The 14321-nt window shown below is 56.0% G+C and overlaps 1 protein-coding gene across 4 annotated transcripts in view; it reads left to right on the forward strand.

The window, feature by feature from the left end:
• Window positions 1–14321, forward strand: part of JADE2 (jade family PHD finger 2) — a gene marked incomplete at its 5' end in the record, with an annotated part of 68330 nt that overhangs the window by 183 nt on the left and 53826 nt on the right. For 2 of the 4 annotated variants that reach the window (XM_083798915.1, XM_083798917.1), the window contains 2 exons: window positions 6013–6070; window positions 8666–8751. In XM_083798915.1, the coding sequence (XP_083655041.1) occupies window positions 6013–6070; window positions 8666–8751 (144 nt within the window). Of the gene's footprint in view, window positions 1–795; window positions 4607–4651; window positions 5622–6012; window positions 6071–8665; window positions 8752–14321 lie in introns of those variants that run through there. The other 2 variants (XM_083798916.1, XM_083798914.1) reach the window with 2 other exon arrangements.

Here is a 14321-nt window from a genome sequence, read left to right on the forward strand (position 1 = left end):
CTTCTTCTCCCCCCCCCTCCCCTTTTTATTTATTTATTTATTTTTTTAATTTTTATTTTTTTTTATTATTTTCCCTCCCTCCCCTCTCCCCCTCCTTCCCCTCCCCCGGGGGCGCGTTGCGCACGCCGGTCCCTGCCCGGTACGGGGGGGGGGGGGGGGGGTGTGGGGGGGGGGGAGCGGGACGGAGGGGGGGGTTGGGGGGGGGGGGGCCGCGCACACAACTTTTGCAGCCGCTCGCCCCGCTCCGCTCCCCGAATTAATGACTGCGGCACTGCCTGCCCCGCGCCGTGCCCGCGCACCGCGGCTCCGGGAGGGCGCTGCGCGGCCCCGACCAGGCACCCCCCCCCTGCCCCCCCCCCCCCAACATCCCGGGTCCCCCCCCCCCCCCCCCGCCCCTTTCATCCCCGGGGGGGCGCCGGGGGCGGGCGCGGCAGCGGCGGGGGCCGTGCCCGGTGGGGCCGGGGCCCGGGGGCGTGGCGGGGCCGGCTCCATCCCGCCCGGGGCCCGGGGCCGCCCCGCTGCAGCCCCGGAGCCTTCCCCACCTGCCTCCGGCCCGCCGAGCCGTGCTGTGCCGTGCCGAGCCGTGCTGTGCCATGCTGAACCGTGCCGAGCCGTGCCGTGCCATGCCGAGCCGTGCCATGCTGTGCTTTACCGTGCCGAGCCGTGCCCCCATCCCCGCTCGCTGCGACGTGGAAGTTGGGCAGCGATGCCGAGGCGGGGGAGCCGCCGGGGTGCCCGGCTCGGGGGCAGCGGGTGCGCGTACGGGGGGCAGCCGGCATCCCCGAGCATCCCCGAGCATCCCCGAGCATCCCGAGGAGGGCAGGAGGCATTTCGACATCCCCCCCCAGCTTCGCCCGGCGCTGTTTCCCTCCTCTGGTTCTGTGCCCGGCCCCTCCTGCCGCTGGGACGGTTTCGGAAGAGGGGATTCTGCCCCGGAAAAATCCGTGATCTCAGCCTTCCTCCCGGGGGTGAAGCCGGGCTCTTAGGAATGGGGTTTGACCTTTAAGCGTTTATTGGCTACCGAGGTTAAAATAAGCTTGAGATAGGAGTAAAAATAGCTCGCCGAAAGGTTAAATCAAAGGTTAAATTTGTTTTTCCTAGGAAAATTGAGGCTGATCGCTAAAAACGAAGGCTCGCAGCAAAGAATTGGAAGGGGACGTGCTAGATTTCTAGGCGGGGAGATGAAATTCAGTTGGAGTATCGGTGGCTGCTGGTAGTGGTTGACACCAAGTTCCGAAAGTCGGTGGACAGGTGATCCTCGAACTGAGGCGTTTTACTAAGGACAGGTCTTTGGCTTCCTCCGGGTGTCTCCTGCGAAGCTGCGAGTGGTCGTGGCTCCTGTTGATGCTGCTCCGGGCTGTGGGTGCCCCGAGACCTGCAGGAGGGGGCTCCGGCTGCGCGCCGTGCCCCACGCGGTCCTGCACGAAGGCAGGGGTGGCCCTGGGTGCCCGCGGTAACCTTCCCGGTTACCTGCGATACGTCCGGGCTTGCTGCAGAAAGGATGGGTAATTAGAGGGTAACAAGGCAGAATAGGAAAGTTATAAATGTGAGCAATAAAGAAAAGAAGAAAGAAAAAAAAAAAATAATCCCCTGCTAGATTTGGAAAAAGGCAAAGCACAGGAAGTAAACGAGGGCTTGTTTTGTTTTAAATTTAAATGAGGTTAAATTGTGCCCCCAGGAGCCAAGACAGCCAACGGAGCTGGCAGCTGGGGAGGAGCAGCCCCGCTCCACCTGGGCTGCATGGGGCGGCGGGCACAGGGGCATTGCTTACGGCGGCAGCTGTGGGGGGCGACCCCCAGGGGCACCCCAATTGCCTCCCACCCCGCCGGGCTGCCCCGACGCGAACGCTGCCGTGAGCGCCCGTCTTCTGCCCGCCGGGGTCGTGGCTTTCCGCATCTGCGCTCCCTGGGCGGTTACCCAGGGAGGTTAAGGAAAGAGCAGCGCCGCTTTCCCCCGAGACACGGGGGCTATGCGCCAAAATGTGCTGGCGGGCTGCTGGCACAGCCGGTGCGCATCCTTCAGCTGAAAAGTTGCTGCTGCTGCTCTCGTGAGAGCGGGGCCGCTCCTCCGGCGGGGGGCTGCCGCTGCTCGCCCCGAGCCCCCCGCAGCCGCCCTCGGCTCCAGGACCCGCTGCTGGGACCAGGCTGCGAGGACAGCCCTGCTGCGGTGTGCCGCTGGGACCTTCCTGCTCTCCTCCCTTCTTGCACTTTCTAATAACTCGCTGCCTTTCCTAGACAGAGCCAGTAAATGGTTAACGCGGAGGGGAAGCGTCACCGAGCGGCCCCAGCGCCCCATGTCACCCACCCGGCACCCGCGCCCTGCGCTGGGACGCACTGGGACACACTGGGACGCGGCGGTCCGGGGCTGGACGGAGGGCGCGCGTGCCGCTGGGGGCACTATTTTCTGTTTGTGTTCCTATTTCTGTGCTGGAAGAACAAACAGGGAAGTGGTTTTCTGCAGTCTCATTGCAGCTCGCAAACAGCGCGCAGAATTCAGCCGGCGTTGCTCAACTGTCACCGAGCGAGAGGTCGCGGGGCAGGGGGGATGGAGCGCGGCGCGTCCCTCAGCACGCGGATGGGCTGCTGACCAAACGCTCCTTTTACCGCAGCTTGCGCAGATTTCTGTGTCGTGGTCCCCATGGGAGCAGCAGTTACGGGCGTGTGTGGGTTTCCCTTGCTCGTTTCCCCGGTTCAGAGCCCGTCCCCCCCGCTGACCCAGAGGGCTGCCGCCGCGCGCGGTGCCACCAGCAGCTCCAAGCCCACGTGGGCTGGCCGTACCGGAGGGTTGGCAGGGAGCTGGGAAACACCAGCGGATTCCCCTGAGCATGAGGACAGTGGAAAGGGGTTGCAGAAGCCCGCCCAAGCCATTCGGGATGCACACTGGTACTGGTACCAGCACAGGGCTGCCCCGTGCAGCGATGGCCGGGATTGGGGTTTTTGGGCAGGTGCTTCTCCAGGTCTGCCTTCGCTTCTCCCTGTGAGAATATGCTGGGCAAAACTGCGTCTCCGAAAGCTCGCCGCATCCCTGCCTGTGCCTGGAGCAAAGGGGAAGGGGATGCGAGAAGTTTGGGCATCCTCTGGGGAAGTTGGAGGCCGCAGCTCAAGGTGAAGCTGGCCCTGCCCGCGCCCTCGGGCTGTGCTGCCCGATCCTGCCGCCCATCCGGAGGCCAATCTGCGCAAGGCCCCGGTGATTGAGGCTGATGGAGGGGCCATCGTGTTCCTGGGTTTAGCATTTATCTGCCTTTTTCAGCTTGAACAAAGGCGGTGCTGAACATGTGTCAGTTTGCAATCAATTCCGTTTTCGGGTTTCCAGGCATTAGGCGGGCTACGCAGCCGGAGTTGCAGACACTTCAGGGGGATGTTCATTTGTTTATAAAAGCAACCCACATCTGTTTCTATTTGAATTTTTTAAGCGAGCGTACATAGAAACCTTTCTCTTGGTTTCTGGCTCTGTAAAAGCTGGATTTTGGGCCAAGTTTGACCTAACCGCGACCTTTTCGAAGTATTACAAATTTTTTTGGAATTTGTTTATGGCTTTAATAATGATGCCATGCGGGGAATGGGTCAGTTAAAGGTGAAATGATAGCCTCTAACGTAAACGGAGGATGCGTTTTGGCCCAGAGAGTACGTTTGGTGGAGACTTTGAATGGCCGAGGGGGATGCGAGGGCAGGGCGGGCACCCAGCCGCCCCCCACTGCATAGCCCCGAGCTCCAGCTGGGGAAATTGCCCAATTCCCCTTCTTCTACAGTAAATTCCTCCGTTAAGTACCGTGCAGTTTACTACTGTTTGGCGGGCTCGAGAAGACGAGTCCTTCAGGAAACAGCATCTCCTTAGCGCTGCCTGGGAGTTAACCATTTTCTGGCGAGGTCTGATGGAGCCCCGTGGTTTGGGGCACAAATTCGCTTCCCTGCTGTGCCCCCGTGTCCCTGCTGTGCCCCCGTGTCCCTGCTGTGCCACCATGTGCCAGCCCCCGCCCAGGCTGTGGCTGCGTTTCGGTGCTGCCGTGCTCCGAGATGCCCGTACTTTGCTCAAGCCAGGATTTCAGTCGGAGTAATTGAAATTCAGTTTCAAGAGGGTGCTGTCTTGGAGGCTCTCAAGCAGGGGCAAAATAATTTACTGGAGAGGAGCCGCTGTTTGCTTGCAATGTGAGCGACTTCTGCATGTGAATACAAACTCTCTACCATTCCTGCAACGTTGTACAAGTGTGCTGGGTAGGTAGGAGCAGGACAGGAGCAGGACACGGGGACCAAGTTCAGTTAAAGGGGTGATTAGTGGGTGAATCTTCCCAGATACCAGGCAGCCCAAAGTGACCCCAGCACCCCGCCACCCTGCTGGGAATTGACCATGCCCCTTTTTATTCCCGGGGAAGGACAGTGATGCCGATGGCACTGTTACTATAAAGCCAAAGGTGGAAAACCCTGGGAATGGCACTGGGTATCAGCAGCATGCCTTTGCTTTGGCTCAGGTGTTCCTTTTCCCCGCTGGCTCGGGTGTGTGTGATCTCAGTGAGCAGCACCTTCAGCCGATGAGCGCACGGCTCCATCACCGCCCCAGCTCAAAGCAGTGGGAAGCAGTCTGAAGCGCTCAGGTAGAATTTCCTCTAAAAGTAAGTGAACTGCAGTTAAATCTGCCTTCAATGTAATTTCCCCCAAGCAAAAATCTACCGGCTACTTGGAAGGAGGCTGGTTTAATAACATCTGTTTCCCCTGGAATCGCTGGAGGAAAGTATTGGTATTGCCATAGTCTCAAGGAACATTTTTAATCCTGTTTTGACAGGGCAATGCCTTACAACAACACCGATAGTTAAAATGTTTATGATACTTTGTAGTATTATCCCTTCTATTGGTGTGATAAAACATAGCACGTATATTGTCAAATGCAGGCACTGGGAGAGTTTTATGTGCTTAACTACCTGGGAGCTCTAAGGCAGCGGGACTTCTCCACTTGTTCGGGGGAATGGCGTGCTCCAGCTGCCCTGCTGCTAATTCCTGCTGCCGCTGAACCCCATTTGTTGTTGTTCTGTCTTAATATTTGGGAAGAAGCAGTGTATGTGCCTGAGATTCTTGCAGAACATCTCCGAAAGTACCGATGATTTCCGTGAGGTTAGCGCTGTGCTCTGCAGGTGGATTTGAGCTTCCAGCCTGTTGCTGAGCGGCTCGGTCCATGCGTAGTGCTTCCACCCGCAGCGCTCACAGCCCTGCTTGGGAGCTGGGAGCGCACTGATCCCCACCTGTTAAACCCTAGTAAAGGTCTTCAAAAGTTTTAAACCCCTTTTTTCTTTATTTATTTTTCCCTCTTTTTTTCAAGCACCTGCTGGTACAGGTGCCTGCCTTTCGGTTCAGGCACTTCTGTCCTGTTCAAAGCCACAAAGCAAACCGGTGGCCGAGCTTCAAGCAGGTCCCTTCTCCTCCTCCTCCTCCTCGCCGTGGCAGTGCCGGATGCCGTGGCTTTGTCTCCAGGACAGCAAAGTTGTGGCCGGAGCTGGGGCTTGCCCCGCAGTGCTGGAGGAGGTCTGGGCTGTGGGAAGCGTGCTTCGGGCTGCGCTAGCGTGCTGGCTGCGCGGCGGATGCACCAGCCGTCTGAAAAGCTGATACCGCCCGAGTGGGAAGATGACTCAGAGGGTAAAACCCCGGCCTCATTGCGCACAGGGGTCCTCTAGAATTCAGTGATGCTTGGACTTTCCCCTGCAGACATACTAAGAGTGCACAGAGTTTCCATTCTTGCGTCTGTGCGCTTCTCGAACGCGCAGCCCAGACCTGCTGGCGGGACGGTGCCAGGTCCCTTCTGCCGCCTGGAAGCAGGGAGGGCCGGTACAGAAACGCTCACGCCCTTGATGTTTAACAATAAAAGCCCTCTGAGGGTTGCTTGCTTCCTTCCCTAAGCCCCCGGGTGCTCTGTCACGAGGGTAGGCGTCGGGACGGCACGGTGTGCGGGCGTTGGGAGCGACGGTGAGCGGGTACCGGGTGAGGGTCCTGGCCACGAAGTGTAACGTGCCATTTCTTTCTGTTGCAGATGGAAGAAAAACGACGAAAGTACTCGATCAGCAGTGATAACTCCGACACCACTGACAGTAAGACCTTTAATTCAAGGCTTTGAACGAGATAACTAAGTGATTCACCTCCAGCAGGGAAAGCGTCGGAATAATTACTTGGCGAGGAGTTGAGGAAACTGCATTTGCTGGGAAGTCGCCGCGCAATGAATTGTGCGCGGGGTTGGGTTTGTCAGAAATGCAGCCCTGATGTACGACAAGCTGATACCAATTTAAATGTCTGGCTGTGGGCTCCTCCGAGCCGATGGAAGTGTCTCCCTCGTGCGAGGAGTTTGGGTGAGGGAGAGCTGCAAACGCTGCTGAGCGCAGATCTGCAAACGGAGCAAAAGCCGCCTGCAGACAAGTTGTCCTTGCACATGTGCTGCATCGCGAGCCCAGTCTGCTCCTGGCTGAGCTGTACTGGGGGAAAGGGAAGTTTTTGCTGGGGTCAGGGTGAAAACAGAGCCTTCTCCTTCCCTGGTGAGCTGAGGAGTGATGTGGGAAAAGGGATAGGGCTCAAGCCAGCAGAGCTTGCAAGCCCACGCTTGCTTTTAAACATATACCTCACTTCATCCTCATTCAGGGAGTGCAGAAGCATGTGCTCAACAATAAACATGTGCAAATGTGCTGAATTTTGGCTATAAATAGAGCGCTTTCCTCTCCCACTTATTTCAGGGTTTCACCCACTGCAGAAATACCGCAGTGCCTCGGCTGTGCAGCACCCTCGAGACACGAGTATAATCCCTTGTCTAGTCGCTGTAGTTCCCCACTCGTTGTTCTTGGTTTCTTGCGAATGTCACAGTAATTTCATCCGGGCCGCGCTAGGAATTTGCTCTCCACACTTTACAGGATCTGGCTGCAGGAGCATCCGCGAGCGAAAGGGACTGTGCTAAAGACACCCAACTCCTGGGCCTGCTCCTAACAGGATGGTGGGGAGGTTACAGAGGGTTACGGAAAGGCTGATCTCGCTGGGTTTGGCCGTGCTTCCCACAGCTTTAGCCAAAACCACGGTCTGAGTGAGCCCAGCTTGTGCTGCCAGCGCTAGCCGGGGCCGTGGGACGGGAGCTGCTGCCGCCGACCCGGTGGCAGGGCCGGGATGGGAAGCGCGTCAGGCTCCGGGTGCACGCCAGCAGCAGCCCTCACCTCCTGTGACATGAAACATCTTTAGCTCGGGGGGCTCCCTTTGGAAGCCACGCTCCAAACTTGCCGTCCCCTAATCCCCAGGCACCCAGCGGCTTACCAAACGGAGCTGCCTTAGCTTCTGCGCCATGTGGGGTTAAGGCATCTTTCGGCGTGGTGTTAAGCAGCGTGGCCTTACCTCCGCTGGACTTGGATATTCGTGCTGCGGGTGATGGCTAAGCTGTTGACGAATGCTCTCCTGCAGGATAGTTGTCAACAAAATGACGACCTTCTTCTCTGTGCCTCTGCCAGGAAAGGGTGGCGGTGACTTGTTATCTAAGCCTGCGTAGCTGTAGCCACGTCGTAGCTTGAAAAGAGGGGGCAAAGTGGAGATTAGTGCCTCGATCTGTCAGCGTAAACTCACGGTCTGCCTCCGCAGTGCTTGGAGCAACTCGCCGAGTAAAGCAGCTTTTCTTGGCGGTTACAGCTTAGGGCTTTCTGCTCTGTACTTCTCCTACCCAGTCCTCTGGCATACTGGCATAAAAAAGCCTGCATTTTTGTGGAGCCCACTTCAGTGGCATCTAGCCTGACCCCGCGGCCAGAAACCAGGTGTCCTTCGGGAACAGTTGATGCCATGAGATCAGGTCTTGGTTTTATCATACATATACAAGAAAGCATGTGTCTGGGGCAGACACAAAATCTTTCAGTAGTTGGTTTATTATTTAGTATTACCAAATACAGATAGCTTTTTCCTTTTTTGCTGGTAGTAGTAGTGATAGTAACACCTCTGAGTTGGAAATACAAATTAATAACACAGCGCTCCCGTCGCATTTCAGCTTCAGCAGCGTTTGCCTTGTGGAGGTGGCAGCGGTGGTGGTAACACTGCTCGAGTCAGGATAATGAGAGTCCATTCATAATAATCCCAGAGTAAAGTAATCCCAAATCCCAAAGCAAATACTCTCTTACTACTGAAATGCGTACTGTTGTGTGGTTTCCATTAGGTGCAGAGGGGGCTGCTGAACTGCACACAGGCGTGGAAGTTGTTAGTGCTGGCACTGACAGGGAAGTTTCACCCATGTGGTCACTGGTTTTTTACCGTGGAGCCTGAAGTCCTCGAGCAGTTCAGCTGCTTCACTTTGAGCATCCACGTTAGAAAATTTTACTCTTACTTCCTTCATTTCTGATTCCTGTAGATACCTGATTTCAGGAGGGTTAAGCCCGGGCTCATTCCCTCGGGGAAGCCATTCATTCTTGGGACCTTGCCTGATGTCTGCTCTTGACCACAGCTTTCTTAAATCGCAGGGGCCTCTGTTTCATCACCTGTAGCAGCAGAAAAATGATGTCAGTCTGTTTTGGTGAAGTACCCTGAGATGTGCACAAAAATAATGCCGCGTCAAGGTGTTACCACCTCTTAGCATTGACCCAAAGCATTGGATGAGGCTGAAGTAGTGGCAGTGGCAAAGATACGGATAAAACTTGTTCTGTTTTTCAGGTAATGTCTCCTTTGCCTCCTTGCAGGTCACACCACGTCTGCGTCCAGATGCTCCAAACTTCCGAATACCAAATCCAACTGGTCCCGGCAGAAGGAGAAGAAGCCCTCTGAGGTACGCAGGGTTTTTGGCTGCTCAGAGCATCCTCTGAGAAGCCACAGACCGCGCTGCGGTGCTCGGGCTGGGCACTGGAGGGAGCAGTCGGAGGTACCTGGAGGATGCTCAGGTGGAGGGTGGGGGGTCCCTGTGCCCAACCCTTCGGGACTGTGGTCCCCAGGGGGATTCCTGCTGATGCAGGTGGGGAGAGGGGAGGTTTGGAGGGACTGGGAGGTCCTGCAGGGTCGGGGCGGCCATGTGCTGACCTTCCCAGCTTTGGGTGCCCACCTGGATCCCATTCCAGCTGTGTCCTGCTTTCCCTCGCGTGACTCTTGGATACACCTCCAATAGACGTGGAAACTATACCAAGCACGAGCTGCTGTTGTAGCAACTGCATTGTTTAGTGGTGGTCATCGTCATTTCCAGAGCAGTGTGAGCAAAGCCAGAGTGACGTTGTTGGTACATTCCCTGTCATCTGGACCCGTGTCCAAACAGAGCTAAGTTTAGATGAAGGTGAAGCGGGCTTGTCTGGTACCTTCTTGCAGCCTCCCTTCATATAGGCTGCAGATCCCTTCTCGAGCCCCCACGCTGTGCATCTCCTGGGACTGTGGCCCGGTGAGCACAAACCTCTATAACATCCTCAGTTTGCATCAAGCTGAGCAGAGATTTTGAGGTTTTCCTGTGGTCACCGCCTGAGTTATAGCTGCACTTAGTTCTTATCGCTGTGGCAGATTTACATTGATGTATCTCGTGTGTTGTTGGCAGTGGACAGAGACTTTAAAAAGTCCAGGTTGCTTGTGCCTTGGGTAAGGAGAAGGGCTGAGGAGCTGTTATTACCAGCTGAGGTAATTGGAAACACTCCAGATAACAAAGAGCCGGAGATACAGATGTCACTGCCTGCTGACAGGCTGTTGGACAGTCGCACGTTAGGGCTAGGAATGTAAATCTTTAGTTACAGATGTGCCTCTTGAAATGAGTGGTGGGTGTATGCTGTGAGCTGAGCCCCCAGTCACACAGAGAAGCGTTTAGGGTACCTCGTCTTCCTGCGTCACCGTTGCCACCTCCGTGACACAAGGTCCTGTCCCTGTGCCTGACGTTTGTAACGATGCCAGGAGAGCCCGGTATTGCCCTCAGGACCACCATGGTCATGCCTGGTGCTAGGCCTGCGCTGAAGTGCCACGATGCGATGTGGCATCACCGATGGTGCCACGCGTGCTGCCATGCTGCCCGGTGAGATCCTCCTCCAAAACACGGGTGTCAGGAGCGCCCTTTCTGCGCCTTTCTACACTCGCACTGCTCCCTTCAGTACGAATTGTGCCTACCAGCCGGCTAGGAGCTCACCCAGCTGCTGCTGCAGTTACTGGATACAAGTCTGAAATGCTTCTGGGCCTGGCGGAGGGCATTCAGGCCCAGTTTTTGCCGCTCTGCAGTTTTGCCCAGGGCGACGTCAGGTCGGGGCCCGTGCCAGGCCCGGCTCGCCCCCCTTCTCCGGGGCCTGCGCTGCCCGGCGCACACGTCTCGGTGAACCTCAGCCGCGGAGCCAAGCTCAGCCTGGCACCTGCAGGAGGCCACCCGGCGGTGGGACAGAGCAAGCCACGGTGGCACGTCGGAACCAAAACCACAGGGGACCTCGGGGAGGCGATGTGCGGTTCCTCAGGCTGGACTTTGGCCAGGAGGCTCAAGCTGACAAGCCGTCTTCTACAAAAGCGCGGTGGGAAGCCAAGCAGATGTGAGCCACACAGATCTCAGCTCCAGTCCCGTGTCCTGTGTCTTCCCTGTGGCCACGGGGTCTGGCGCTGGTTGGGTTCAGCTTCAGATGAGACCCAGAGGCCAGGCCGGAGAGCCGAGGGTCTGGCACAGCATTGCCTGTCCTGCATGACGGGGCTGGGGCACGTCGCGGTGTGCAGCTTCGAGGTCGCTACAGTGAGCGTGGGTTTGTGGATTTCCTCTGGGACAGCATCTCCCAAACCCTTCCACATCTGCCCCAAGTCCTTCTGTGACCCATGGGCCCACAGCCATGGGTCCACAGCCATGCCTGGGCTCCTTCTGTGGGGAAACACGTCTGGATGCAGCAGCTTGGCACATAATGGAGGATTTCAGCATGGAGCAGGGTGGCCGTCGTGTATGGCAAGTATGGAGAAGTGCAAAACAGAAAGCACACCGCTGTCAAACCTGCTTCACATGAAACACTTCATTATCACACTGAGGATGGAAACCGCAAGAGGGTAACGTGGAAAGCGAAATGAACTCACTATCAGGCGTCAGAACCTGCCAGGCAGTCTGCCCAGGATATTTTGGGGATGGCGCGGCCTTTTCAAGCAGTAACTCAGACTCGGGTACACCTGGTTGGTAGCTCTGTAACGACTGATGGCACTTCTGCACGCCGCCAGCTCCCCAGGTGCAGGCGGTCCAGGGGGCAGCGATGCCGTGGGACGGGCTGGGGAGGGAGCGGGGTCGTCTCCAGCCTCTCGTGTCCCTCACAAAGTCGTGTCCCCGGTCCCTGCGAGTGGGCTGGAGCCGAGCTGCCGTCTGCATTCCCCTGCCAACATGCGCAGGAGATAAAAAATCAAAAGCATTAGTGTTACATAGTTATTAGCCGGGTCAGGGGGTGATGTTTATTATGAAAGACTCTGCGAGAAGGGATTAACTATACACATTAAAAACCACCCGATACGAGGCATCTGGAAAAAACAAGCTTCTTAACATGGAAAAGTACTGAGCTGTTTGTAAACATCCGCGCTGGGGGCCGGTGCCAGGGAGGGTGATTATATTTATCTGTGCGTGTCACAGGGCTCTGCCTGGGCTCTGACGTGGCCCAGACACCGGGCTCTGCGAAGCCGTGCCGAGGTGACAGCCCTGGGCCCCAGGGGCTGCCGAGAGGAGGTCTTGGGTCAGGGGGTCCACGGGATGGGGACGGACGCGGGCAGCTCCTGGCACCTGCAGTGCCTGGTTGTATTAACCTCGTTCGGGCTCATTTGTCCCCAGACCTGGCCTGGAAATGAGCAGGGGTCCCCGCACCCTCCATGGTGCTGCCGTCCCGAGCAGCCCTACTAGGGGATGGATCGTGCTGGTGCAGCATGATGTGTGCTCAGCTCCTCCCTGTCCTTGCTGTTGAGTCTGCAGCACGGAACGAGACGTGCCTGAAGGAGGGATGTTTGCTTCTTTTATCGGCGCGTTAGTGCGATCCTGCCCCCGGCTATAGGGCTACTGGGGATGTGAGCGTAAGCCTGGCTGGGCTGGATGGCAGTCATGGAGCCCTCCATCCTGCTGCTGACAGGGAGCAGTTGTCAGTGTCTGAGGAGGGAACGCAGGAACAAGGCAAGTGTGTGACGATGCTCACTGGTTACATCCTCCAGCTCCCAGCCATCAGCGGCCTGGGGACTCCTTTGGATGCTACATCTGAGTCAGGGCGTTAGCCGGGAGGTTAGTCATGAGCTTCTGAACTGCTTGGGATCCAAAACGCTGCCCTGCATCGGGCTGCACGGCCGGAATATTTTGCGGGGGAAGAAGTACCTGCGTCGTGGTGTACCCCTCCTGCCTTACAGCCCCTCGGCAGTCCCTGTTGAGGCTGAGCCCCAGCCCTGTCCTGGCCCTCCTCTGCAGGTGCTGGGCTCCTCACCTCCGCTTCTGTCTGGTCCTTTTCGAGGTTACGGGACCGCAGCTGCGCGCCCTGTTCAAGATGAGGGGCAAACCACAAATTTATACAATTTACATTATTTTCTGCTTTCCTTGTTTAGATATTACTTCCATGTTTTGAAGGATGTTTTTTAATATCTCTTTCCAAGGATTTAACCCTTTTAAAGCATCCTCAACTTGATACTGATTCCCTTCTAGAAAGTAATTATTATTGCACTAGTTCTTTTTGTGTTTATTTTTTCCCAGTGCAATAGGTATGTGCTGCTACAGGGCAATGTGAATTTAGTCCCTGGGCTCTCCATGCTTTGAGAAAGGCTTTTGTAAGGGACCATATGGCCAAGTAAGACCGGACATAGTTTTACTGTGCTGGATTAAGAGAAAATAGGTCTCTGTTGAAAGGTTTGACTGCAGTGTCTTTGTCACTTTTCCCAAGCCAGCATGGTTATAACAGATTAATACCATTGTCTTCTGAATGCTGAGAAGGGCAAGACAAAAATGCTTCTTGTTCCTATTTTAAATTCTGTTGTTCATTGAATCTTTAACATTCAGCATTTCAAGAGAAAGCAAGAATAGATTAAGAGATAGCAGACTGGCTCCCAAATGAACATGAGAGTAAGTATTTTTCTCCCCACAGGCAGATAGTATCACTGCTTACAAACACACACCAGGCATTGCCATGTTGCTTAGCCCAGCTACTGAATATTGCTGCTCGGCTTGTTTTGGAACGGGCTAGAAAAATGTGACAAAATGCCTGGGAGATGAGCCTTGGGTGAGCTGGGTGGGCTGCCACGGGCTGGTCCCACGTAGGTGCTGGCTCCAGCTGATACGAAGACAGTTTGTCCAACCAAAAAATATTCCCAGGGCTCCCATTGTTCTCATTGTTTTCTCTTTCTCTAAAAATCCTTGTGACTCATGAGCTACAACAAACAATTTTATGCTTGAAAGAATGAAGGGCTAATAGTGCTGGCTGGGAAGGAGGAGAAAACCCTGCAAGGCAGCGGGAGGGACCTGCGCAGCCTTCCCCGGGGCAGAAGGGCGGTGGAGAAGGGGACGGTGGCTGGGGGGGGGGGACCTTGGCCAGGAGGAAGGAAAGGTTTTGAACCAAAACCTGCAGAAAACCCGTCATCTGGGCTTCCAGAACCACTCCCCCGTCCTTCATGCTGCGAACCATCGCTGCACAACCGCAGAAGAAATTCTGCCCGTCGCTCAGAGCGGCGCTTGGAGAGCCCGGCGGGCTGTGCGGATACAAGGGTGTCGGGGAGGATCTCAGATAATTTAGTTTGTAAAAGGGGAGAGGTAACAAACGTGTGATTTCAGACAGGCTGGGGCCGTGCGATTCCCACCCCTCCTGCCTGCTGTCTCGCCAGCACACACGTTGCGCTTTTCCGCATGCACTCGATTTTGAGCAACGGGCTTAATTTCTCTTCGTTTCCTACCCGTGCTCTGCAGTGTGAAGGGCTTTGGAGAGGTTTATTTTTTTGCAGAAACTCTCTGGCTATACAAAGGTTTGTGTGCCTAAACACAACCCGTGCAAGGGCTGCCATCGTCCGCACAGGACCCTGCGCCGTCCCCGGGCTCGTCGCAGTCCTCAAAGCTAATTAAAAGCAGCGCTAGACGAGTGTTTCTTTAGTTTAGATTTAAAGACCAAAACAGATTCAGCTTCTTGGCTCTCGCCCAGAAGCTGATTTCATACAAGTGGAAAGCAGTTACTGAAGGATCCGAATTTGATGTTTTGGGGTTGGTATTTGGGGCTAACGGGATAAATGACAGCCTCAGCCCCGCCGAGCGGTCGCTGTAAAAGCGTGGCCCTTGGGAGAGCGCGTAAAGTGGGAGCTGAATAGCGGCGAGGTCGGTGGCCCGCTTTATCAGAGGGGTTTGCAAGTGAGTCAGAGAACCTTGAAATCGATGCGGGGATTTCGCAGAAAGGTAGCGGAGAGGCGCGGAGATGGGGC

Source organism: Anser anser (genome assembly GCF_964211835.1).
Source record: "Anser anser genome assembly, chromosome: 14".
NCBI lineage: Eukaryota > Metazoa > Chordata > Aves > Anseriformes > Anatidae > Anser > Anser anser.